This window comes from Arachis hypogaea, chromosome 15, assembly GCF_003086295.3.
Source record: "Arachis hypogaea cultivar Tifrunner chromosome 15, arahy.Tifrunner.gnm2.J5K5, whole genome shotgun sequence".
In the NCBI taxonomy this organism is placed as follows: Eukaryota; Viridiplantae; Streptophyta; class Magnoliopsida; order Fabales; family Fabaceae; genus Arachis; species Arachis hypogaea.
In genome coordinates this window covers 45,776,307-45,801,039 of record NC_092050.1, presented here as the reverse complement: position 1 = coordinate 45,801,039, position 24,733 = coordinate 45,776,307, and the positions used below count along the sequence as shown (strand labels likewise).

The 24,733-nt window shown below is 38.5% G+C and overlaps 4 protein-coding genes across 5 annotated transcripts; 3 read left to right on the top strand and 1 right to left on the bottom strand.

The window, feature by feature from the left end:
- The first annotated feature begins 12,526 nt into the window (after positions 1-12,526).
- On the top strand, positions 12,527-13,147 carry LOC112748372 (uncharacterized). The gene is made up of 2 exons (XM_025796600.1): positions 12,527-12,736; positions 12,788-13,147. The coding sequence occupies exons 1-2, from the start codon at positions 12,527-12,529 to the stop codon at positions 13,145-13,147; spliced, it is 570 nt and encodes a 189-aa protein (XP_025652385.1).
- A 1,555-nt stretch (positions 13,148-14,702) lies between these two features.
- Positions 14,703-15,377, top strand: LOC112748371 (uncharacterized). Its single transcript, XM_025796599.1, has one exon. The coding sequence runs from the start codon at positions 14,703-14,705 to the stop codon at positions 15,375-15,377; it is 675 nt and encodes a 224-aa protein (XP_025652384.1).
- Positions 15,378-16,154: 777 nt separating this feature from the next.
- LOC112748370 (eukaryotic translation initiation factor 5A) lies at positions 16,155-18,367 on the top strand. Its single transcript, XM_029293073.2, has 5 exons — positions 16,155-16,346; positions 16,785-16,907; positions 17,052-17,108; positions 17,796-17,870; positions 18,130-18,367. The coding sequence occupies exons 1-5, from the start codon at positions 16,224-16,226 to the stop codon at positions 18,229-18,231; spliced, it is 480 nt and encodes a 159-aa protein (XP_029148906.1). The 5' UTR covers positions 16,155-16,223; the 3' UTR covers positions 18,232-18,367.
- A 172-nt stretch (positions 18,368-18,539) lies between these two features.
- On the bottom strand, positions 18,540-23,793 carry LOC112750238 (isopentenyl phosphate kinase). 2 transcript variants are annotated; one of them, XM_025798864.3, is made up of 11 exons: positions 23,225-23,793; positions 22,761-22,858; positions 21,890-21,932; positions 20,906-20,967; positions 20,761-20,817; positions 20,214-20,249; positions 20,057-20,134; positions 19,626-19,692; positions 19,484-19,537; positions 19,091-19,194; positions 18,540-18,989 (listed from the first exon to the last, which is right to left on the bottom strand). In XM_025798864.3, exons 1-11 carry the CDS (start codon positions 23,520-23,522, stop codon positions 18,894-18,896), a joined length of 993 nt encoding a protein of 330 aa, XP_025654649.1. In that variant the 5' UTR covers positions 23,523-23,793; the 3' UTR covers positions 18,540-18,893. The 2 variants fall into 2 exon arrangements, with proteins under 2 accessions (XP_025654649.1, XP_029148905.1); XM_029293072.2 differs by lacking the exons at positions 21,890-21,932; positions 22,761-22,858 and having other exon boundaries at positions 23,225-23,762.
- Between the last annotated feature and the right edge of the window lie 940 nt (positions 23,794-24,733).

Below are 24,733 nucleotides of genomic sequence, written 5' to 3'. Positions count from 1 at the left end.
CACTATATGGCCAGGGTCCATGTCAGAGGCACTCTCCCTTTCCCTTATCTTGTTACCCAGCTCGGCCGTCGAGCTGATGTGCCTTGGGACCTTGCTGATGAGAAGCCACCTGCTGCAGATTGCAAGAAGATTATCCCTTACAGCAGGAAGTTTCAAGCTTTGGGTTACAGACCCCCATTCCTCACCGCTTCTGATGAGACAGCCATACCTTCAGCCGCCCCTTCTTCATCTACTGCTGCCCCAGCTACCACCACTGCACCTCCGCCTGTCCCTGAGCCCATTTATCACTTGGTGCATCGACTCTTCGCCCGCTTGGATTGTATGGAGCGTCACAACAAGCGAAGCTATGAGCACTTCAAGTTGATGATCCGATCCGGCGGCGACATCCCCTCTGAGCCTGACACACCATCAGAGCCATCTGAGGAGGAGGCGGACGAGCATGCGGATGAGACACATGCACAGAGAGAGGCTGAGCAAGCAGGACCAAAGCAGGCTGCGCCACAGCAGAAGGAGCCACACCAGATTCAGGCCGCAGACCCAGAGATTCCTATTCAGTCAGAGCCTCCCCTCCAGCAGACAGATCCTCCTACCCTCATCCATTCTGCAGACCTTCAAGCCACCTCAGAGACTCTAGCAGCCCATCCTTCCGGTGATGACACTCCTTCACACCCAGCTTGAGTGAGCATCGAGGACGATGCTTTATTTTAAGTGTGGGGAGGTCGCCATCCCTGGCGTAAATTTTTGGTGAACCACTACAAACTCCTTTTTATCTTATTTTGTTTACTTTTCTGTATTTTTATCTTTATTTTTATTTTTCAGTACTTGCACATTGTTCTTTTGCTATATTTTTACTTTATTTCCACATTTTGCACTTTAGTTCATATTTTAGCCATTTAGTTTTGTTTGCAATTCTAAACTTATTAATTATAGAATATGTGGATTAATTAGTATAGTTTATCTCTTTAGCATATAATAGTTTGGTTCAATTGAAAATAAAAGGAGTAAACTAGAAATCTTAGTAAATTAAAACAATCCACACACCTTGTATATATAGCATTACATGTTAGTTAGTTAAACAACATTTCATCAAGGAACAACACTAAGATTTTAAAGGCCACCCTAAGATTTACATTGAGAATAATGGGAAATCTTAATTTTTACTTGCATGACATGTATGACTGATATAGGATTTTTGAGCTGGAGAACACACAGCCTGTGAGTTTTGAGCTTAATTGTATGGTTGCATTTAAACCATAAAATTTATTCCTGTGTGTTTTACCCTTCTTTTTCATTCTGATGTTCTTTACTTTGTTTTAATCTATATGTCCAATATAGAATATAGATACATACTAAAGAAATGATTGAGGCCATCATTTGAATTTTTCCTCACTTATCCCAAATTAGCCTACCTTTTACATCGCCCTTGTTAGCCCCTTTGAGCTTTTTAATCCCCTCTTGTTCTATAAACCACATTACTAGCCTTAAGCAGAAAAACAAAATAAAAATCCCAAGTTGAATCCTTGGTTAGCTTAAGATAGATATTGTGTACAATTTAAGTGTGGGAAATTTTATGGGAACATGGGATGATAGAAACAAAGTAGGAATTTAAAAAAGAATAAGATGTTTCAAAATAAAAATTTGGGAAGCATGCTCATGTGAAATCAAAACAATTGAATTACCATGTGCATTGAAAATAAAATAAAATAAAATTTTTCAAGTATTTAAATAAAGGGAATACAAAAATTCCCCAATTGCAAAATAAAAAGAATCAATACACATGGGACAAAATTAAAGTTAATGCATGAGCTTGCAATACAAAGTGGAAAATTTTGGGCAAATAGGTTAAAGAAGCTTTGATTTATAAAGTATGTATGTTAGGTGAGATCTTAGACTAATCAAGGATTCACTTATTAGCTCACTTAGCCCTATACATATACCCTTACCTTTACCTTGGCCCCATTACAACCTTGGAAAAGACCTCATGATTTTTGTATGTCTGTATTCCATATTTGTTGATTGGTTAGATGAAAACAAAGTTATAGAAAGTAAGGATAGAAAAAGAATAGAGTGATTAACCCAATAAACACTGAGTGACTAGAGAGTAAACACAAAATCCAGTGAGGGTTCAATAGCTCATCACCATATATATCTGCTTAATTGTTAATTGTCTTGCAAGTTTGTGAAATACTTTTACCCATCTCAATTGTAAAGGTGCTTTAACATTATCTAGGGTTTGGCTATGTATATATGATTCCTTGATGATATGAATTAATTTGACCACATGTAAGCTTTATATACAAGTGAATAATAATTAGAATTGCATGATTTATTAGGTAGTTGCAGTTAGAATAGAATGCATTGCATGAGATTCCACCACTTTAACCTTACCTTATTCTTTATCTTGGATTTAGCATGAGGACATGCTATTGTTTAAGTGTGGGGAGGTTGATAAACTCATATTTCATGATATAATTCGTGCTCAATTTAGGTGATTTACTCAATCCTTCACTCACTTATTCATGTAAATTGCATGATTTTACTTTCCTTTCCTTATTATGTGATATATGTGAAAAACATGTTTCCTATACTTTAAAAATAATTATTTTAATTACCTTTTATTACCATTCGATGCCGTGATTTGTGTGTTGAGATCTCCTAAGGCAGGAATGATTTAAAAGATGGAAATAAAACATACAAAAATGGAAGGAAAGCACAAAATGGAGTTTTTGAAGAAACTGGCAGCGACGCGAATGCATGGACGACGCGGCCGCATGCCCAGCGCGAAAAGGCTGTGACGTGAACGCGTGACTGACGCGGACGCGTGCCTTGAGCAGAACGCAGATGATGCGTACGCGTGACCGAAGCGAACGCGTGACAAGGAAAACTCCTAGAAGACACGACCGCGTGACCCACGCGGATACATGACAGACGCCACGTGCAGAAACTGCAGAAAACGCTACCAGTGATTTTTGAACCCCTTTTTGGCCCGAATCCAAGTCCAGAAAGCACAGATTAGAGGTTATAAAGTGGGGGAATGCATCCATTCAGGGGGAGGTCTCCAATTATTCACTTTTCATGATTTAGATGTAGTTTTTAGAGAGAGGTTCTCTCCTCTCTCTTAGGTTTTAGGATTAGGATTCCTCTTAAAGGATTTTGGATTTCAACTCTTCATCGGGTTCAATATTTCTTTTATTTTATATTTCTCTTTTACTTTTGGATACTTTAATGCTCTCATTTAATTACTTATATTGCCAAATTGGCTTATGAACTCTTTATGTTTAGATTGATTTTCTCTTATTAATGCAATTGAGGTATTTCAGATTTATGATTCTTATTTAGCTTTTTATATTCTTGGCTTTAATAGATTAACTGGAGGCTCTTGAGTTATCAAACTTATCGTAATTGTTAATTGTTATTTTTGCTAATTGAATTGAATTCCACTAACTTTAGTCTTTCCTTAGGAGTTGGCTAGGACTTAGGGATCTAACTAATTAGTCCACTTGACTTTCCCTTGCTTTCGTAAAGGTTAACTAAGTGGGATTAAACTCAATTCTCATAAGGATAACTAGGATAGGACTTTCGAATTTTCATACCTTGCCAAGAGTTTATTTTACAGTTATTTATTTATTTTACTTGTCATTTAAATTACTTGTTCCTTACTTTCAAAACCCCCAATTTACAAAACTCATAACCAATAATCAGAACACCTCACTGCAGTTCCTTGAGAAGACGACCCAAGGTTTAAATACTTTGGTTATCAATTTTAAAGGGGTTTGTTACTTGTTACAACCAAAACATTTGTAAGAAAGGACTTTTGTTGGTTTAGAAGCTATACCTGCAACGAGAATTTATCTGCGAATTTCTAGACCACGCAAAAGTTCTCTCTTCAGTCACTATCAGTCTTCAGCTCCAGCATGCTCGTGCGCTTTCTTCCACACGTACGCGTCATTGATAGCGTTAACTTAGTGAGCACTACGTTGGCTTAGTGAACGCTGCCCACGCGTGCGCATCCTCTGCGCGTGCGAATGGGTAGCAAAATCTCAATTCTGGCTTCAGCACCAGCCTCGCGTGCGCGTGCTTCATACCAGGTGACCCATCGACATGTGCGCGTCGATTTCAAAACTTTGCCTCCAATTTTGAATTTTGCCCGAAAGCGCTGAGTAAGTGAACGTAGCGCTCTCTTTTGAAACGAGCGCCAAACACTTCCACGCGTACGTGTGGGTCTTCGAGTTTTGCCCCTGATGCGTAAGCGTACAATACGCGTGCGCGTCGCTGATAAACCACTATTTTATGGTTTATATTGTATTTAATTGTGTGGTTTTATCATGATCCTTACCCACTTATTCATTAAATTAGCATGCGTTTAGATTTCCTTCCTGAATTTATTACATGTTTGAAAACTGCTTCCTAGAGACTTTAATTATTTATTTTTAATTCTCCTTTATTCCATTCGATGCCGTGATCTGTATGTTAAGTGTTTCAGACTTTATAGGGCATGAATGAGTTGGAGATTGGAGAGGAAGCTAGCAAAAATGGAAGGAACACAAGAATTTGAGGAGATAACCAGCGAGAAGTGACGCGGTCGCATGGCTCACGCGACCGCGCGAAGGAGCGCAAATCGCAGTGACGCGGTCGCATGGCTTGCACGGCCGCGCGGACTGGAAAGCGCAAGCGACGCGGTAGCGTGGACGACGCGAACGCGTGGAGAGGAAAAAAGCGCAAGCGACGCGTCCGCATGGATGACGCGATCGCGTGACATGTGCGATCTGCATAATCTGCAGAATTCGTTGGGGGCAATTTTGGACCTTATTTCGGCCCAGTTTTCGGCCTGGAACAGCAGACTAGAGTCAAAGAATATGCAGAAACAACACACACATTCATTGATTTTAGATCTAGTTTTTTTTCACTCTCTTAGTTTTTTTTTCCTCTCTAGTTTTTAGAATTTTGATTTTCAATTGGTCTTAGCATTGGAACATTGAGAAGAGTTATTTCCTCATCGAGACTTCATCATTCTAGTTTGTTCTCTTAACTTGGTTTTATTCTTCCATGTTCTTTGTTATGTTCAATTTTGTCATTCAGATACTTTTATGATTAATTAATGCAAGGATTATTTCTTTTTAATTCAATTTCAATTCCAATAATCATGTCTTCTTTTAATTCCCTTTCATGTGCTATGGATTCTTTATTTACAATGCGTGAGTAGTTTCATTACTTGATGGGGATTGGTTAAAAAGGAACTCTTGAGTTAGAAGGATTGAAGGAGAAATTTGTAGTTGGGTTAAATGTTGGATTGCTATCCTGTCACCAACGCCAATCCCTTTGAACTAAGTGGGTTGCAACTCGTGAACAGATCTGGCATTCCAACTTGTTTGACTTTCCCTTACCTAGTAAAGGATAACCAAACAGAGTAACCGTTAATTATAAATCAATCTTAAAAATCACTCCATCAATGATAGAGATTCTAACTAATCAATTCCCAGTCAAGGCTTTTATTTATATTATTTAAAATTCCTCAATTTAAATTCGAATTTACTTAGCTCAACTTCTTGGAACATCTGATTAATAAAACAGCACACTTTTCTGCAACTCGTTGGGAGATGACCTGGGACTTAAAACTCCCAGTAATTTTAATTTAAACTCTTTGTGACATATTTCTAAATTGATAGGCAGATTTTCGGTGAGTTAAGAACTATACTTGCAACGTAACCATTTTAATAAATTTTTAATTCACCAGCTTCTGCTTCCCATCAGTCGCAAGTGAGCGTGGCATTCATTATTTGAACACAACGCTATACTATATGGCTTCTTCTTTTCCTCATTTTTCACTTGAAATTAACCAAACAAGCAATCAAAGTTTCACCAAAATCACAAGAATTTGCATCAATCATAAAAATCACTTAGTTCTTGCATAAATCTCATGATTTTGTATAAAATAAATGATGTTTGATTGAATCACAATAATCATGAAATTTCATTCCAACCACTTACTTGTTGTGCAAGAAAGGGCATAAAACCTAATGAAACAAATGAAAATTGCTTGTGAAACTAGCATAAGATGACTTGTCATCATCCTTAACCATGTTCTTGTGGCGTGAAGGTGTCAAGTGAAAAGCTTGAGACTGAGCGGTTAAAGTCGTGATCCAAAGCAAAAAGAGTGTGCATAAGAACTCTGGACACCTCTATCTAGGGATTCTAGCAAAGCTGAATTACAATCCGAAAGGGTTCACCCAGTTAAAGTGTCTGTGGCATTTATGTATCAGGTGGTAATATTGGAAAATAAAGTGCTTAGGGTCACGACCAAGACTCTGAAAGCTGTGTTCAAGAATAAAAAATAACTGAACTAGGAGAGTCAATAATATCATCTGGATTCTAAGCTCCTAACGAGACCAACATTTCTGAGTTTCAATGGATAGTGAGATGTATTCAGAAGCAAAAAGCGACTAAGTCCCGCTCATCTAATTGAAACTGAGCTTCATTGGAAACTTTTAAATTTATTGTATCTTACTTTTCTTTTTATCCTACTATATTTTTAGTTGCTTGGGGACAAGCAACAGTTTAAGTTTGGCATTGTGATGAGCGGATATTTTATACGCATTTTGGCATAGTTTTCATATAGTTTCTAGTATGTTTTGTTTAGTTTTTATTAAGTTTTCATATGTTTTAGTGTTAAATTCATATTTTTGGATTCTACTTTGAGTTTGTGTGTTTTTGTACAATTTTGGATATTTTCTGGCCGAAATTGAGGAGCTGGAGCAAAAGTATGATTCAGAGACAGAGAAAGCACTGCAGATGCTATCCGGATCTGACCTCCTTGCACTCAAAAGAGATTTTTTGGAGCAACTGAAGTCCAAATGGAGTGTTCTCAATGACTATGGAAATCTGACTTCCAGAGCTGTCCAGTAATGTATAATAGTCCATACTTTGCTTCATATTAGAAGGCCCAAAACTAGCGTCCAACGCCAGCATCCTGCCCCTTTTCAGGCATCTAGCGCCCAAGGAGAAGAGACCAGTGTCCAAACGTCCAAAGAGCCTAGCCAGCGTTCAATGCCCTGGAGGCCTCCTAGCACGTGGATCTCATCAAATATCAGCCCAAACACTCACCAAGTGGGCTCCAGAAGTGGATTTTAGCACTAAAAATACTATTTTACCCTTACTAGTCATTAGTTTAGTATTTAAAGTAGAAGATCACTCTTTGTTAAGGATCTTCAGCCACTTTTACACTATTTTTTCGTTTATCATTATATTTTCTTATCAGTATGAGTTTCTAAACCTCCTAGGTTGAGGGGAGGAGCCCTGCTGAGTTCTATGAATTAATAAAAGTATTACTATTCTTCTTCAATCCGTGTCTGATTCAATTTTAAGATGTATATTCATTCTTCAACATGGTGAATGGGATGATCCATGACAATCAGCTCCGTTCATCATACTAGAACCGCGTGTCTGACAACCACCCGTGTCTACTTGGATTCATGTGAATACGTGACTGAAAAGCATGAACCGCTAGCTTGATTATACATCTCTCAGACGGCTAATCCACAACCTCGTTGGGGACTTCTCGAGACACCAGTTTAACCGAGGTTTTCGGAGATTAGGGTCTCTTTGGTAGAGGCTAGAATCCAAAGGTACAGCATTCTCTGATCCAGAAGATCCGACCTTGTCTGTGGCGTTTTGAGTAGGATCATTAAGGAGAATGGACTGCAGGAGCTTCACCCTCAATCAGACTGGATGCGTATTAACCCTGGTGTTCAAATCTGGAGGAGCATTGGTGACCTCTCAAGAAAGGCGTTGATCACATACAGCCTGCCATTGAAGGAATCATTCACAAGCAAAGAAGACAATAAGACCAGAGTTAATCCAGAAGGACAAAGCAACTCCAAGCCTCATCCATCTAAGTTTTAAGATTATCATTGTAAACATATTAACCTAATTCCATCTTCCAAATCAAAACCAACAACTTCTTGATTTCGCCTGACTAAGACCTGCAAGATAACCATAGCTTGCTTCAAACCACAATCCTCGTGGGATCGACCCTGACTCGCTCAGGTATTACTTGGACGACCCAGTGTACTTGCTGGTACAGTTGTACGAAGTGTGGAGATTCATGCACCATTCACTGTTCTTTGCTTCTACTTCAAGATTCACAATCCTCCCAATGTTTGATTGATCTAATTAGAGATTCAATTAGATGTTGCTTGGTCCAATTTGTTAATCCTCGTGGGGATGATATCCACTCATCGTGGTATTACCTGGAGCGATTTAATGCACTTGCCAATATACAAGCGTATCAATTTTGGCTCATCACTTCAAATTGGCCTCGGGGTGGTATTTTTTCAGTGTGGCATATATCCTTATAGACATCGACCAAGGAAACCTGTAACGGAGTGTAGGTGTAGTACCTCCTAAGTCTGTCCGAGTTGTACTCTTTCTTTTTCTTCTGGTCTTTCTCCTTGTCTTTCTCCTTATCTTGAGACTGATATTGGTTGCTTTGTCCAGTTGTGGGTTTTCTCAATTGAGCAGCCTCTTCCATGTTAATATACTTCTCTGGGTTGCATATGAGGCATTGGCAAAATACATTCGACTTTTGAAATTACTTAGGTAATGGTAGGGTTGATCGTGCTGTCAAAAAGGTCCATGTCTGGGCTCTTGAAATTCCCAGGGACTTTTGCTCGCCTGATTTTCTCTGAGAATGAGTCTAGGGTGTGGCTTCCCAATCAGTTTGAGGTCGTCTACCATGCAGATCAGACTCTAATCTTTTCAGTTTTTTCTCCAATTCCCTATGTTGTCCTACCACTCTTCGTAGGGCCCTCTCGGACTCACGTTGTCACTCCAGCTCGATCTCGAGCTATTCTAACCGACCATGGTGTTCATGGACTAGCCTCATTAATCTGTTGCATCTCTATCTCTTGACCCTTTAGGCCTATGAACTTTAGATCCTATTCTTCGTCCCTCTGGGTAATTCCTGTCTCTTCCTTCATCGGTCCCCCTACCTTTTGTGGTGGGATCACGATTGTTTAGTCGTCATTGAGCTGTTCTTTCTCTTGAAGTTCTAAATCGGATGCCGTTTGTCCATTTTCTGGATGATCGTTCACCATGGTTGGGTGTTTAACTCCAAGTCCCCAACAACAGTCCCAATGTTCCAGGAATTACTTGAAACTAATAATTTGGACTTAAACATGAGGTCCAGACTCCTTCTGACTGGGAATCCAATGTCTCCTCCAACATGGAGCTGTTTGAGTTCTTTAAGGGAGGATAAGGGGTGGTACCTACAAGAAACTCCGATGCCTAAGTTAGCAAGGATTTTAGGCAGGTTTAAGTGAGTTAGGATTCATAAATACATGTGTAGAGTAGGGTATTCCTGCAGTAGAAAGATAATCTTTGTTATCTTTTTGTAACTTACCCATCGATAATTTTTATTTATGGACAGAGCAATGAGAGACAGAGAGGCTGTAAAATAATTTTTATTTAGTACGAGAGGCATACGGTTAACAGAAAAGGATCCTAGAATTTGGAATCGGGAGGTATATCAACGCTTGGAAAATGATTCGTTCTCTGTGTTCGTGGATAATTTACCGGTTGATATCTCAAGGAGAGAATTATATCACTTGTTTTGTTGGACAGGAAGAATTAATGACATATATCTTGGCCGGAAACGAAAGAGTGGATTGATCTACCTGTTTGCCTTTGTTCGTTACACAACAAAAGGGGGCGCTCTTAAGGCAATTTCAGAAATGAACCAGTGGAGATTACGGGAGAAGGTAATTACCGTCGGTGAAGCTAAGTATAGAAGACAATCTCAGATGATGGGTGGAACAGTGCGGAAGGAAATCACAAGTCAGATTGGAGGTGAAGCAGAGGATTCTTATCAGAGGAACGGGGTTGCTGCGGACAAAGTCATGGAGGAACAGCCAGTGCGAGACCATAAGAATGCCACAAAGGGGAGTGGACATATGAAAAGAATTGATGTGCCGTTAGTTGAAGCGAATATGGAATGGTTGGCAAGGAGTTTAGTGGGACAAACATTGCACCCAGTGGACCTCAGATCAGTGAAGAAGGTGGTCGCAAAAAATCTATCCCACATTCTGGATGTCAGGGAGATCGGGGCGTGCAAAGTGCTGTTAATATTTGATACTGTGCAGCATGCGGAGGGAGTGTTTACATTCAAGATGGATACTTTGTTGCAAGTCTTCCATCGGATCTCGCGTTGGGAAGAATCGGAATGTTGTACTACTCGAAGAACGTGGCTGGAGTGCTACGGAATTCCTTTGCATGCATGGTCGCCAGAAACGTTCAAGAAAATAGGAGGGCAGTGGGGCAACGTGCTTCAGTGTGATGTAATGACAGGGGAAGGAGCATCGTTTATAGCGGGAAGGATTCAAGTTGAGACGGGGGTGTTCGATGTAATCCGAGAATGGATGCAAATTGGTGTTGGGAAGACGGTGTTTGGGGTTTTTGTGAAGGAGGTAGGATCCTAGGAGGGTGGTGCAGTCAGTAAGGAGAGAAGCAGAAGTGTAAATGTAGATTCTGACACCGCTGGCACGGCCCTGAAGAAGGGGGACGGAAGCTGGGATCCGGCGGCGGAACTGGTTGACGGCAGGCATACAGAGGCTGCGCACGGAGACGACAGAATAGTAATTTCTGATGTGTTTTTGAATGATGTGAACGTTGACTATTTGAATTTCAAAAAGGATACGGTTGTACCGGATTCAGCTAGTCCCAAGGACGGTGGAGTAGCGGATTCTAAGGGATTTGAGGTGGTTCATGAGGGGGAGTCGAAGAATACGGTCACGCAGATATGTGGAGGTGTGAGAGGAAATTATGCAGAGTGGGCTGGTCCATTTGGTATGCCTAAAATGGGCCATCCGGTTTGGTACCAGGCTGGGACGTGTGTGGGCTATTGTAGCGGGTTGGGCTTGCCTTCAATTGGCCCAACAGCAAATAAGGGAAGATGTGGGAGGCTGACCGTGGATGAAACGCGCATAGAAAGGGAGCCAGATGTTGGGTTGGGCCAGGCTGGCCTACTGAATGCAATGGACCATGGACCTCTCTCCAGTGGGAGCAAAGACGGGTCAGGCGGGCTGAGGATCCGGAGGGCTCCACGGGATCTGTTTGCTACGGCGCCATTGGAAGGTTTGCGGGAAGGGCTGGGGTACCCACCAGAGGAGGATGATCCTGCGGCGGGAGGGTTGATGCATACAGCCGGGGGTTCGTTGGCGGATAAGGCCCAGGAATTAAAGGAGACTGTGGAGGGAAGAGGACCGATCGGGGGGCAGGTGTTGAGCTTGACTGTGGAAGGGTCGCGCAGGAGAGGATGAGAGTGGGGGAGGCAGTACGCCGGCAGGAAGAAGGGGAGCAGTACGGGGTGAGTGAGGCCAGTATCCACTATGATGGATCCCAAGCGGGCCTGAGCCAGCAAACGGGGAAGGATGGAACCTCAGGAACAAAAGGCAATGTAGAGGGGGACATACCGGGTGTGGCTGCCAGTGGCGATTCTCGGGGGGCAGGAGCAGGGGCTAAACTGGGTACAAGCGGCCATTTAGAAGGCGAGGAGTACAAGGGGATGCAGGAAGAACAGAGCCAGGAAAACCAAGCAACCTGGGCATTGGCTGTGGAATCGGGAGCGATTTTATACGATGAGGAAGAAGATATTATGGCGATTTTGCAAGTACAAAATGAGGAAATAGCGGCGAAGAGAAAGCTGGCGAAGCAGAAGGAAAAGGCGAGACGAAGTCGGCCAAAAAATCAAAATAAGGTGAGCAAAACTTTGTTTAAATGATTGTGAGCTATTGGAACATTAGGGGGTGGAGGGGGGACGGTAAATTGAGCATGCTGAAATCTTTGAACAGTAAATATAACTTAAACATGTTGGGATTGATTGAAACCAAAAAAAAAGTGATTACTAAATATGAGGTTGCAAGGCTTTGGGGATCTAGTACTGCTGGTTGGGAGTTTGTGGAATCTGTAGGAACGGCGGGGGTCTGTTATTAATTTGGGATGATGGAGTGTTTCAAGTACATCACAGCTATAAAGGTGAGAGGTGGCTGTGTGTTGAAGGCGTTTTAATAAGGACCAACTTCCGCTGTGCTTTTTGTTTGGTGTACAGGGCGCATGGGAGGGAGGCAAAGAGGGGGGTGTGGGAGGAACTGAGTTATGTGGTGGGATTGTGTCAGGTGCCTTTCTATTTTTTAGGGGACTTTAATAAAATTTTACAAGTTGAGGATCGCAAAGGAGTTACTAGCTTGCCGGCGTCATCGGAAGAGTTTAAGGGATGGGTGCATGACATGCAGTTGATAGATTTGCCTCTTACTGATAGGAAATATACATGGTTTAGGGGGCGTTCCTGTAGTCGGATTGATAGGGTGATGGTTAATATTGAATGGACTGAGAAGTTTCCGGATATTAGGATAAAAGGTGGCCCAAGGGGACTGTCCGATCACTGCCCGGTGATCTTGGAATTAACAAGATTAGGGGGGCCCCTAGACCATTCAGAAGTTTGGATTCCTGGTTTACGCATGAGGGATTTCTGAGAATGGTGAAGGATGAATGGCGAAGCCTCGGAGAAGCGCAGTTCACGTGCAAGCTGAGGGCTTTAACAATACCACTGCGGAAATGGCACAAGGATAACTTTCGGGACATGGATAAGAGACTCATGAGGTTTGAGGAGGAGCTCACCAGGCTGGACAATTTAGTTAGTGATGGGATTTATGATGGTACAACGGAGGCTAGAAGGAAGGCGCTTGTGAGCTTTTGTTCAAAATGGTATATTAGAAAGGAAATGCACTGAAAACAGATGTCTCGGTCTAAGCATGCTGCAAACATAGATAAGAATACCAGATACTTTCATAACATTGCTTCGGCCAGAAGACGGAATAATAGGATCAATGCACTGATGATACATGGAAGACTTGTGCGGAATCAGGCGAGAATAAAAGGTGCGATTAAAGGGTTCTACAAGGATTTATATAGACAGGAATATGTTCCGAGGATTGGAATCAGGGATGGCTTAGTAAAGTGTATCCATAGGGATGAGGCTGAAGCTTTAGAAGTGATGCCGACGGATGAGGAAATCAAGGAGGCTGTGTGGGACTGCGAATCTTCCAAGCCCCCGGGCAGTGATGGGTATAACATGAACTTCATAAAGAAATGCTAGGAGGACATTGGGCCAGAATTCATTGCTGCGGTAATGGGGTTCTTTCAAAGTGCGAAGTTGCCAACGGATGTCAATGTAACGTGGGTGACACTAGCTCCAAAGTTTGAAGGTGCAAAGGAGGTGAAGGATTTTCGGCCGATTAGTATGGTGGGGTGTGTATATAAAGTGATCTCGAAGGTGTTGGTGAGAAGAATGCGATCTGTGATGCCGGGTTTGGTCGGAGAGACTCAGACTGCATTTGTAAAGGGAAGGAAAATTCATGATGGCGCACTCATAGCCTGCGAGACAGTTCATTGGCTGAAGACTCGGAAAAGGACAGCAGCCATTATCAAATTAGATTTTCAAAAGGCCTATGACAGAGTAAGATGGAGTTTTGTTGACATTGTGCTCCAGAAAATGGGCTTCGGCCAAAGATGGAGGAGTTGGGTGAAGGAGTGTGTTAATATGGCTACCATGGCAGTCTTGGTAAACGGGTCACCTTCCAAGCCATTCAAGATGGAGAAGGGGCTAAGACAAGGGGACCCACTTTCTCTACTATTGTTTGTATTAGTTGTCGATGTTTTGCATAGGATGTTGGGGAAGCCGTCAGGAACGGCCGCATTGCTCCACTGCTGGTAGGGGGAGATCATATTGAACTGTCGCACCTACAATTTGCATATGACATTGTTTTGTTCTTCCCGCCGGAGACTGAAACAATTGTAAACTATAAGAGACTGTTGCGGTGCTTTGAGTTGATGTCTGGGGTGAGCATCAATTTTGATAAATCGAATCTAATATCGGTGAACTGTGAGCAAAGATGGATTGATCAGGCATGCGGACTACTGGGATGCCAACAAGCTGCTCTACTGGTTAGATACTTGGAAATTTCTCTAGGTGCAAATCCGCGCTTGGTGAAGACTTGGAAACCAATCATTGATAAGGTGGAACAGAAGCTTAGCTTGTGGAAAGCCAAGGTTTTGAATAAATCAGGTAAGATGGTCCTTATCAAATCGGTACTGAATAGTCTCCCCATATATTACCTTAGTCTGTACAAGATGCCGAAGGCGGTGGCGGACAAGCTGATCGCTTTACAACGGAACTTTATGTGGTGCAAGGAGAACGGGAACTATGGTATACCTATGGTAAAGTGGGAGCTAGTTCAGGCTCCAAAAAAGGTTGGGGGCTTGGGGGTTGGTGATGCAATGCTGAGAAACACAGCGCTCCTGTTTAAGTGGTGGTGGCGGTTTTCAAAGGAGGATTGCCCGCTGTAGAAGAAAATTATTTGTTCGTGTAACAAGTTGAACCCAGATGTAATGCTAGCAACTCAGCCTTTACCAGTAAAAGGAGGGCCTTGGAAAGACATATGTCAGCTGAATATAAAAGAACCACGGATTCGAGATAAAGTGGTAAGTGGCCTGGCAATGGAAGTAGGCAATGGTATGCAAACCCGGTTTTGGGAAGATAACTGGGTTCAAGGTGGTGTTTTCAAAGGAAGTTATCCGAGACTCTACTCTATCTCAAGCCAGCAAGGACTTCTCATTGGGGATTGTGGTTTTTGGGATGGGCTTGATTGGATATGGAATTTTCAATGGAGGAGGGAGTTGTTCCAATGGGAGTGGAACTTGTCAATCAGCTTCATGAGAGGTTAAGGCCAGTGAGGTTGTCATCAGGTAGGGAGGATAATGTGGTGTGGAAGTTTGAAAATAAAGGTATTTTCTCTACTAGTTCTGTGATACATGCTATACAAGCGGAGACACTGTCAACTGAGATAACGAGTTATAGCTTCACGAGTTCCATTTGGAAAGGTTTCGTACCTCCGCGAATTGAGCTCTTTGGGTGGTTTGTGCTAGTTGGTAGAGTTAACACCAAGGAGCGGCTGACTAAAATAGGAGTCAACATTCTGGGTGATAGTATGTGTGTACTGTGTACCAAGGAATTAGAATCTGTTGAGCATTTATTCCTTAAGTGTGAGGTAACATGGCAGGTGTGGTGCAAGTGGTTGAGGTCACTAGGAAGAGAGTGGGTGACTCCCGAAACCGTTAAAGAATTGTTCGAGAGTTGGCATGGCATGCATAATAGACAACAAGGGCAGAAGATGTGGATGACAGTGTTCTTTGTAGTGATTTCGAACATCTGGTTGGAAAGGAATGCACGAATCTTTAAGAATGCAAGAGCAAGTCTGGAGGTCATTCACACAAGGACGGTGACGAGTTACACAGAATGGAGTGGTGGTGATCCTGGGGGAGGCTGATGATAGTACTGGGGATGCTAGGGGTTGGTTTATTTGTTGGTAGCTCGTGATGTGTCTTCTTCTTTATTTTGTATGCTCCACTTTAATGTGTTGAGCTTCCTTTGTTTCAAAAAAAAAAACCTTACCCATCGATAATGTTGGGTGGTTACTTTCCTTTTTGTATAGAGGTTATTTAGATCTCATATTTGAATTGTGAAGCTGAATTCTCGATGCAGTTAAGATTCTGCACACAGGTCGGACACATGGATTGATGAGTCCGTTCCCCATGTAGGTCGGGCAGATGAGGGGAGGTTTCCTGAACCTTTCTTTTATAGATTGGGTTTGTCCACTTTAAGTCTGGCTTCGTTTTTGGACTTGAATATGAGCAATTTTTATCTATGAAAAATATTATGTTGACTAATACTCGTGCTATTACATTAAAAAAATTAAACCAACAAAATTCAATAAAAATCTTTTCTAAGCAGCTAGTCTTTTTTATTTGTTAACTTTGTTTTTAAGTAAAGAAATGTTTGAAAAAAATATAAAATAAACATCTAATTGATCTCTAGTGTGTTTTGGATCACAAGTTGAAACTTATGTATGCTTAACAAAAAAATTTAACAAATTTTATTGTAAGACAATTAAATTTTAAACAAATATGATAGTAAAATAAATTACTTTTCTTTCAAAATATGACCAAAATTGTTTAATCTGAAACCAGTTGTTTTTACTAAAAATATATCTATATAACAAGATCTAGATCCACACACTTAAATTCATCCTATTTTTTTCGAGCTCTGTATCTTTGTTTGTGAACAGAGAAGAGTTCAATTATCCTAATCTGAGTTTTGAATAATAAGAAAAACAATGTCTGATGAGGAGCACCATTTCGAGGCTAAGGGTGATGCAGGAGCATCAAAAACATATCCACAACAAGCTGGAACCATTAGGAAGAATGCTTACATTGTAATCAAAAACAGACCTTGCAAGGTCCCGTCCTCTCTCTCTTTTCTATTTTCTACTCATTCATTTCTTTAATTCTTTTCTCTCGGATCCCTCTTGTAACCCAATTTTATACCTTTTCTTTTTTTCTATATTAGAATAATAATGAAAATGTAACATATTTTAGTTGAAACATGCATCAATTATTCGTTGAATATAATGGTGGTCACATACAAATTGCATGAAGAATTCTACCGACTCACGATTGCATGAGCAATATTTGTTTAACATAAATAAGATAAAAATTTAACACACTAATCTGGAAGGTGAAAATGACCTTAAAATTACCGTTCTAAATCTTAAACTCTGGATTATGATATTAACTTATAATCCTAAGCGTTGTATGTTTATATTTCTCTCGACAATTGTGGTTTAATTGATTGAAACCAAGGTGATTCTTTGAAAAAAAAAATTATATGATGACAGGTTGTAGAGGTTTCAACTTCGAAAACTGGGAAGCATGGACACGCGAAGTGTCACTTTGTTGGTATTGACATCTTCACTGGGAAGAAGCTTGAAGATATTGTCCCATCTTCCCATAACTGTGATGTATGACACTCTGGAATTTTACTCGAATAAGATCATGTCATGTTTATTTACGATTTTAGGGTGGTGGTGGTTGTTATTATTATTATCATTATTATCATTATCATTATTCAATAAATTACAAATCCTTGCATTGTTTTGTTTTAGGTTCCTCATGTCAACCGAACTGACTACCAGCTCATTGATATCTCCGAGGATGGATTTGTATGATTGCGCTTTTGACTCCTTAATCTTGTTTCCTCGCTCCTTTCGTTTTTGGTCACACTACACTCTACATTGCACTTATATCATTAACTTTGAGGTTAAGTTTGATGTATAGTGTCATCCAATAAATTATTATTTACTATTTTTTATGACTATTTAAATAGTATAACGAATTTTTTTTTTTTTCAAAGAATAAATGATTTTTCATAATACACATAGTTGTAAGAGACAGAAGATATAATAAAAAACTGAATTTGTAATCGTAAAATCTGAACGGAGTAGAATTTTACTTTGTAAAGATAGTAAAACCTCTCATTAAAATACATGATTGAACTCTTAAATTTTGATTTTCACAACAATCATTTAGAGATACCTTAAAGATCAAGGAAAATGCCATTAAATGATGGAACTAACCATTTTTAATGTTGAAGAACTCATTATGAGTAGAGTTTTCTTTCTTTAATTTTCATGAAACTGTTTGGAAAAATGTTAGATAGTCATCAAAATTTATTGCTTTTAGCCATCAGATAACTATCAATGTTTAAAAATATGGAATAAAATATATTGTTGAATTACTAGACTAAAGAAACTAGATTAAAGAAATTAAGTTGATGGATAAGTAATGAACAAAAATAATGAATTATGATGTTCTCCTAGTATTTCTCTATTTTTATTTGAATATGTTAGGTGAGTCTGCTCACTGAGACGGGTAGCACTAAGGATGATCTTAAGCTTCCAAGTGATGAAAGTCTGCTTTCACAGGTTGGTATGCTTGACCTTTCTACATTGAGAAGTGATTCTCGTACATATTTTTTTTTGTAGACTGAGTCAACTTTTCTCCACCATTGAATGGGGGTGCAAGTCGTATACTTTACAGTATTGCACCACATCCAATGGTGAAGAAGAGTCAGCAAAATGTGTGTGAATATTTAATAACATTTCAGTTTCACCAGTTATTAGTCACATTATTGAAGATGAGAATATTAGATATTTGTCTTTATTAGAATTAACTTGTATGCAGATCAAGGATGGATTTGCTGAGGGTAAGGATTTGGTCGTGTCAGTTATGTCTTCCATGGGTGAGGAGCAGATTTGTGGCCTTAAGGACATTGGCCCCAAGTAGTAGGCCATGTTCCATACTTCCATGTCACTTTAATGCTGGAACTGGAAAGCATAAGTTGCAAAGAAGATTATAAATAGCAATCTTTCTTTTTCCTTTTAATTATACTTATATGGTTTTATGTGCTAATTTATGCCAAAATGTGTACCATTCTTGAAATGTCTAGTTGTCTACTTTGTGACTTTATATGTACAGGAGTTCTTAACACACACACATTAGTGTTCTCAATATTAGTATTGTTCTAACCAAAAATAAAGATAGAAACCAGACAACTTTAAGCTACGTTCTAAATCAAGAACCAAAAATGAAAGTTGCTCGAACAAACAATTGCAAAACATCCATAAATTCTCCTGAAGTAATCTCAGAAGCATCCAAAGGGTAAAAAAAGTCAGAACAATACTTCTAGTTTAAACTGTTTGAGTGATGCGCAAGATGAACAATATAACGTCAATACATGGAAAATATAAAACATCATCGGTGACTCAGTTCTCAGCTTGTATAATATACTGAACATCACTGAAATATAGGCAGTGAATTGAGTAGTTTTTGTAAGACATATGTTAGAATATAACTTATTCAGAATCATGAGGAGCCCTAGAAATCACTAAATCACGTTTGATGATTTGGAGTGAAGCAAAAGTTCGTGTTATGGCAGATTTATTGACTTATCTTGAAGATCGAACTACTGTCCCAAGCCAGTCATTGGGAATGCTGCTTCTCAGAACTCCACTTAAAGCCCTTAATGAGTGGCTGGTTGCTGCCTGAAAATATTGCAGTTTCAACATTACGAGCTCTAAGATATAAGACAAAACGATGATAAGAATAACAAAGTTTTATTTATATATTTTGAAAAGGAGTTTACTTTTACAATGTAGACATCAATTCCAAGCTTTGCTATCATTGCAGCTTCAGATATCTTTGTTTCCATTCCACCAGTTGTATCATGAGCGGCAACAGTCAACTCAACTGCAGCGGGAAACAAGCCAATAAAATTAAGTTCACATAATCAACGCCAAACATACATGTAAAATTAGTGGTTTAAAGAGAAGTAAACATAAGAACTTCGTAAATTCTTAGAATTGATCATTAGTCATAAGTGGTAACCAGGGACATATCCATTTTCCACAACTAGGGCATTTGCCTCTACCAATCTTTTTTTTTAATATAACATTATAAGTATATAATTGTAAATTGTGCATGCATTTTGTCACCATTACTTAAGGTTTTTCAGTAATGATTTACAAAATCTGCTTACCCGAGTTCTGCAACTTTGGATTTATGACTGACCAGCTTCCATCTTCAGCGACAGCTGTCATAGTTGAAAAAATCGGCAATGAGACAATCAACCACCAAGGTATCCGCCCATATGGAATATCAAGTTTGTAACAAGTGCTCACCGATTTCCTTTAACAGCATTGCATCAGGTTCTGTTGGTGGGCGATCATATACGCCATATACATCTGTCTTTTATCCATACTTGAATGAAAACATTTATGAATGTTTCATAAAATTTCAGATATATAATAATATTGTGATGGGCTGCTCCAAGACTCCAATGCAGTATTGAATATTGATTCATGCAATCTATCTTACATATGCATACATGCTAGTAGTTAAGTGCATTTTGCTTCGGATTTCACCCAACACAGTCATTCTCATGCTTTTGAACTAACACACTTTTGTTAGACAAACAGTTTAGCCATTACCCTCATGATATTTGTCACTGCAAATACTCTAATCACAATTTTTTGCTTATTATGCTCGGAAGAATTTAGTATTTCCAGCTATTCAAGGATACATATGGTTATATATAACATATAATGGATACCATGAAAACAACATATTTAGGCTTTGAGTATGCTGCCAGATGACTAATGATAACATCTCCACTCAAAATACTGCATCCCTGAAAGCATGTTAGTATTAAAAATTTCGTATCTGTAATTGATAAATGAACAATGAAGCAAAATGAATTGAGTCACTACTTGAATATCATCAAACACAGCATCTCCATGTAGAACCTACACAACCAACAATCCCCACGTTACGAGAAGAAAAAGGAATAAAAGTACAATTACAGAATCAGAACCTTCAAAGTAAAACTGAAAGTTAACATACTCATTCTGTGCAAAAAATGTAAGAGTTCAATTTAAGACTGTAAGGATGAAAATTAAGACGATGCCAATTTAAATTATGACTTTATAAAGAAAGAATGAAAAAGTCTTTTTGTATTCCATTGAAAAAGAAAAATATAGTGTTCAAGAAAGAGTGTATAGTTCGGAACTACATTAGTTTGGAAGTCTTCTTATATTTCTATACATAAATCATTCATGATTGTCATTGATAAACCATGATTTCAGGATTTCTCACCTAGTTTATCATCTTCCATTCCTACTAAAATGAATAGAAGTAACAATATTAAAAACATTCACACAAGACAAAGAAAAGTTGAAGAATGGTAGAAAAGGTTGAAGAATGGTAGAAACATTTTTGAAAGCTTCAAACGATATGGATTAAGGAATTCAATCTTACAGGAGTAAATCCTGACTCGATTGCCTTAGCTACTGAAGATAAATCACCTGAAGATATCTGCACATGTTGAATATGAATATAGACGAATAACTTCATATGAAAAGGAAGAGAAAAGAAATCTATAATCATTAACAAGTTCACTAACATGTTTCTCCTTGGTAAACCATCCACAAGAGAAAGGTGACATTCCAATTGAAGGTATGCCCTCTGCATAAAAGAAACAAATATAATTTTATAATGACATTTCTACTTTTGAAGCGACCATGTAGCGAAAAAATTGATGAAAAACCGCTGCAACATGTATTTACTTACAGTGCAGGCTGTGCAGCATATAGCTCATAAATTTGTTTACAAATAGAGATAAGTTTCAAATATGTTTTACATGTTTCTTTCTTTTTCACTAACAAAAACAGAAGATAAGCCGAGAAAGATAATTACCAAGTGACCAAATCTCAATATTACTGACTAAGTTGTAGGTATATCATGCTTCTATCATGAACATAATAGGATAAAAGCCTAAAACAAAAGTTAGATACTGTTCATACCATGGCCCAAATAAAGCCATGACCAAAAGGTAGCTGGACCCAATGGAAGCTATCCAGATCCAAAGAGATCATTCCAAGAGCTACACTGGTTGACCTATCCGACCTACTTGGGGCACGGATACCATGACCCGTGCCCGACCCGACTTGAGTGGCAAGTAATAGCTTGTCACTCCACTACTTCTGATATATCCACATATCAGTAACCACCTTTACGTGAGGGTAACTTCCCAAATATTGAGTAAGAAACCATCCACTACTACAAGAGAGAAGATTCAAAAGTAACCTCTATAAATACCCCATCAAACTCCGATATTTCTCAATCCCAATTTATACAAACTTGCTTAAAACTTTTGCTAATTTAAGTATCGGAGTCCTTTGCATGTATCCCCCACCACCTTTTCAGAGCTGACGTGAAGGAGACCATTCAAGACCTTCACCACCACCTCCGACCTCTTACTCTCAAGCCCAAAATACCTTACAGCCCGTTTCAGATACGCCTTGGAACATTGGCGCTGTTGTCGGGGAAAAAAAATAAACTTGTGCACGCACAAACAAGAAGAAGCATAAGATAGTTATCACACTACCTCGGGCCAGTGCTCTAACTATTGCAAGATTGAGAGTAGTTACCTGAAATTGGAAATAAATGACATGATAAGAATGGAGGAGATCCACATTCTGTGAGCAATTTGTACTAAAGCAATTGTCTTCAAACAACAAAAATAGAAGGCAGTGCATATTTGTTTTTAGGATTTTTAAAATATCAGCAAAACTGACCTAAGTGGAAACAACAATAACTAATATATCAAAAAAAACTCTAGAGCTATCACTTGGCCAACTTTTGCTGTATAAATTTGGTGCAACAAAACACCCTAATCATCAGGTCTGTCACATTTTCAGTCAATTTTTTTATTAATCTCAAGTGGGAAAATATACTTGATATGTATAGGCTACACTTTGAGACTATGAAAATGATATGCCATATTCCAAATTGCACCAATCAATGTCATTTCTAAGGCAATCCAGTGATATTCTCCTCTACTTCAAAGTTAGTAACTATGACTTTTATGCATAAACTAGACTTAGAAGGCATCGTTTTGGAGGACTAGAGGAGTGCTTTAATTTTGTATAAATATTAGTAGATTTAGATAAGAAAATGCAATGCTAAACTTTTGATGTTTGATATTGATTAGGAAGCATTTAACAAATCCAAAACGGTTACAAATTTGATAAGAAAATTTCTCCAAAAAAGGAATACAATATCAGCATATAAACTGGATTCAGAAACAAAGGTATGCGAGTTTCATATTGAGATTGATTAGCACTAATTTGAGTTTGGATTAGTGGTTAACATCCAGCTGCACTAGTATAACATTCAAAAAATCAAGTTTCCCTTTACAAGTTTTTTAATTACAACAGCAGAGAGATCTTATAAAAAGTTTTCCAATGGTTACTTACAGAAATTCTGGTAGCAACGAAACCACCCTTGACAATAGGTTTATTCAGTTGTCCTTTGTGGACACCAGATTTGCTAGCTTGGAAATGCCCAAAAGAACCTGACAGAACCATCGACCCTATTATGAACTAGCTCTATATCATGAAGAACTAAGATCTAGTTTTTAAACACCAAATATAATGTACCACAGGTAAAATACAAAAACATTATTAACTCAATCCATTGAAGCAATGGAGAAGGAAGAATATTATACCTATAAAAGTTTCTGTTTAAATTTCTTATTCGTATAACAGTTAACTGAGTAAAAAGTTTTGGACATGGCTAGAATAGGTGAGTTCCATTTGTTCAATGTGATAAAATTGCCATCAAATGGATTATTGAAAAGTTAAACTGACCTAATTTAATGTGTAGAGAGCAAAATGGATATTTAATAACCAGGAAAAGAATAAAGGCAGAATAGAGGAACCTGCTCCATGAACAACAATGAAAGGGCTACAATCAATGACGGAATGATCTTTGAATTCATCGGGGTTGCAACAGATTTCTGAGGCACGATGTCTCTTGCTCCAATCCATCCCAGGAGGCTTCTGAGAAGATGAAATCATTGCCTGCCTCAGCTGTTCAGACACCTTGTGAAGAATCTCGTCATTTATCATCTCTAACTCATTTTTACAAGTAATTGCAGCACCTCCGAGTTTAACTATACAGCGAATTGGTTGAGCGAAGGGAGAATGGGGCAAGGTCTGTTGCTCCTCCAAATCCATCAAGGTGACAGGTGACTCTGGCTAGGTCTACCCAAAGTTGACCAATGTTATCATGTAAATGTGAACTTCACACACTGCGCTATTGTTACTTATGAGTGGAATCTCTTTTCCTGTGAGACATCCTTCAGACATGACATGGTTAGAGCTATTGAGCCATTTGCCCATTTCCTTTATTTTTTTTAAAAAAAAAATAAAGAAAAGAAGTTTGGAGAAATGCAAAAAAAAAAAAAAAAAAAAGAAAAAAGAAGAAAATCTATCCATGCTTCGCTCCTGTGTTGCACAAATTAATTTTAATATGAAGGTAAAAAAACAATAATATTCTGTAAAAATAATAAATAGAGAAGATAAATAGTTGTAGAAATAAAATAGATAATATATTCTTAATTATAAGATAACATATATATATTCTAACGTTGGTTTATGCTTTTTAATAATTTTGTTATGTTTACGATCTCATGGAGTGGTGCATTTTGATTAAATAATAATAATATTTAAAGAATTAATCTTTATATACAAATCATTTAACTAAATAAATCTAACAAGTCATTTACACTCACACGTTTTTACTATACGTTTTTTCTTCTTCTCCTCCTTCTTCTTCTTCGTCACTCTTTCGTTTTATTCTTTTTCTTCTTTTTCTTTTTCGTTATTTTTCTCTTTCGTTATAGTCGTCACCAATACTATCTCCTTTTCTTCCTTCTTTTTTTATTGGACTTTTTTCTCCTTCTTCCTTTTCCTCTTTTTCCTCCATCATCTTCATCATTATAATCATCATCGTTATAGTCATCATCGTCTTCTTCTTATACATATCATCATTATTGTTATTGTTATTGTAGAATTTTTGTCATATTAATGACGTTGTTTGATCCAAAATTTTTGCCATAGAATTTTCTCAAATTTCTTCTTATAATAAAAACAAAAAAATCAGAAAAGGAAGAAAAAACACATAATACTACAAAATTATTTGGAAAAGGATAAACCTACGTTCATTCAACTAAAAGAAAGAAAGAAATAAAAAAAATGCAGTATTAAAGAAAATATTTTTGTGTATTTACAACAAATTTTGGTATAAAACTAAGACATTTATGTGTATTGTTTAGAAATTTCGGTGTATTTATACTATTAAGTTTTGCATATTTCAAAACTATTCCTCTTTCTCCTCCTCATCTTTTGCTGTTGCTTCTTCTTTTTTCATCATCATCATCATCATC

Bases quoted from the DNA above. Each gene is read 5' to 3' on its own strand.
- LOC112748371 (XM_025796599.1), top strand. From the start codon at position 14,703: ATGGAATTTTCAATGGAGGAGGGAGTTGTTCCAATGGGAGTGGAACTT.
- LOC112748372 (XM_025796600.1), top strand. From the start codon at position 12,527: ATGGTGAAGGATGAATGGCGAAGCCTCGGAGAAGCGCAGTTCACGTGC. The intron at 12,737-12,787 runs GTGAGCTTTTGT...CACTGAAAACAG, and splicing joins AGGCTAGAAGGAAGGCGCTT to ATGTCTCGGTCTAAGCATGC.
- LOC112750238 (XM_025798864.3), bottom strand. From the start codon at position 23,522: ATGGATTTGGAGGAGCAACAGACCTTGCCCCATTCTCCCTTCGCTCAA. The intron at 20,968-21,889 runs GTAGTGTGATAA...TCTTTTATGCAG, and splicing joins AGTTAGAGCACTGGCCCGAG to AGGGCATACCTTCAATTGGA. The intron at 19,693-20,056 runs GTATCCATTATA...TATGGATAAAAG, and splicing joins CTAAATATGTTGTTTTCATG to ACAGATGTATATGGCGTATA.
- LOC112748370 (XM_029293073.2), top strand. From the start codon at position 16,224: ATGTCTGATGAGGAGCACCATTTCGAGGCTAAGGGTGATGCAGGAGCA. The intron at 16,347-16,784 runs GTCCCGTCCTCT...ATATGATGACAG, and splicing joins TCAAAAACAGACCTTGCAAG to GTTGTAGAGGTTTCAACTTC. The intron at 17,871-18,129 runs GTTGGTATGCTT...ACTTGTATGCAG, and splicing joins ATGAAAGTCTGCTTTCACAG to ATCAAGGATGGATTTGCTGA.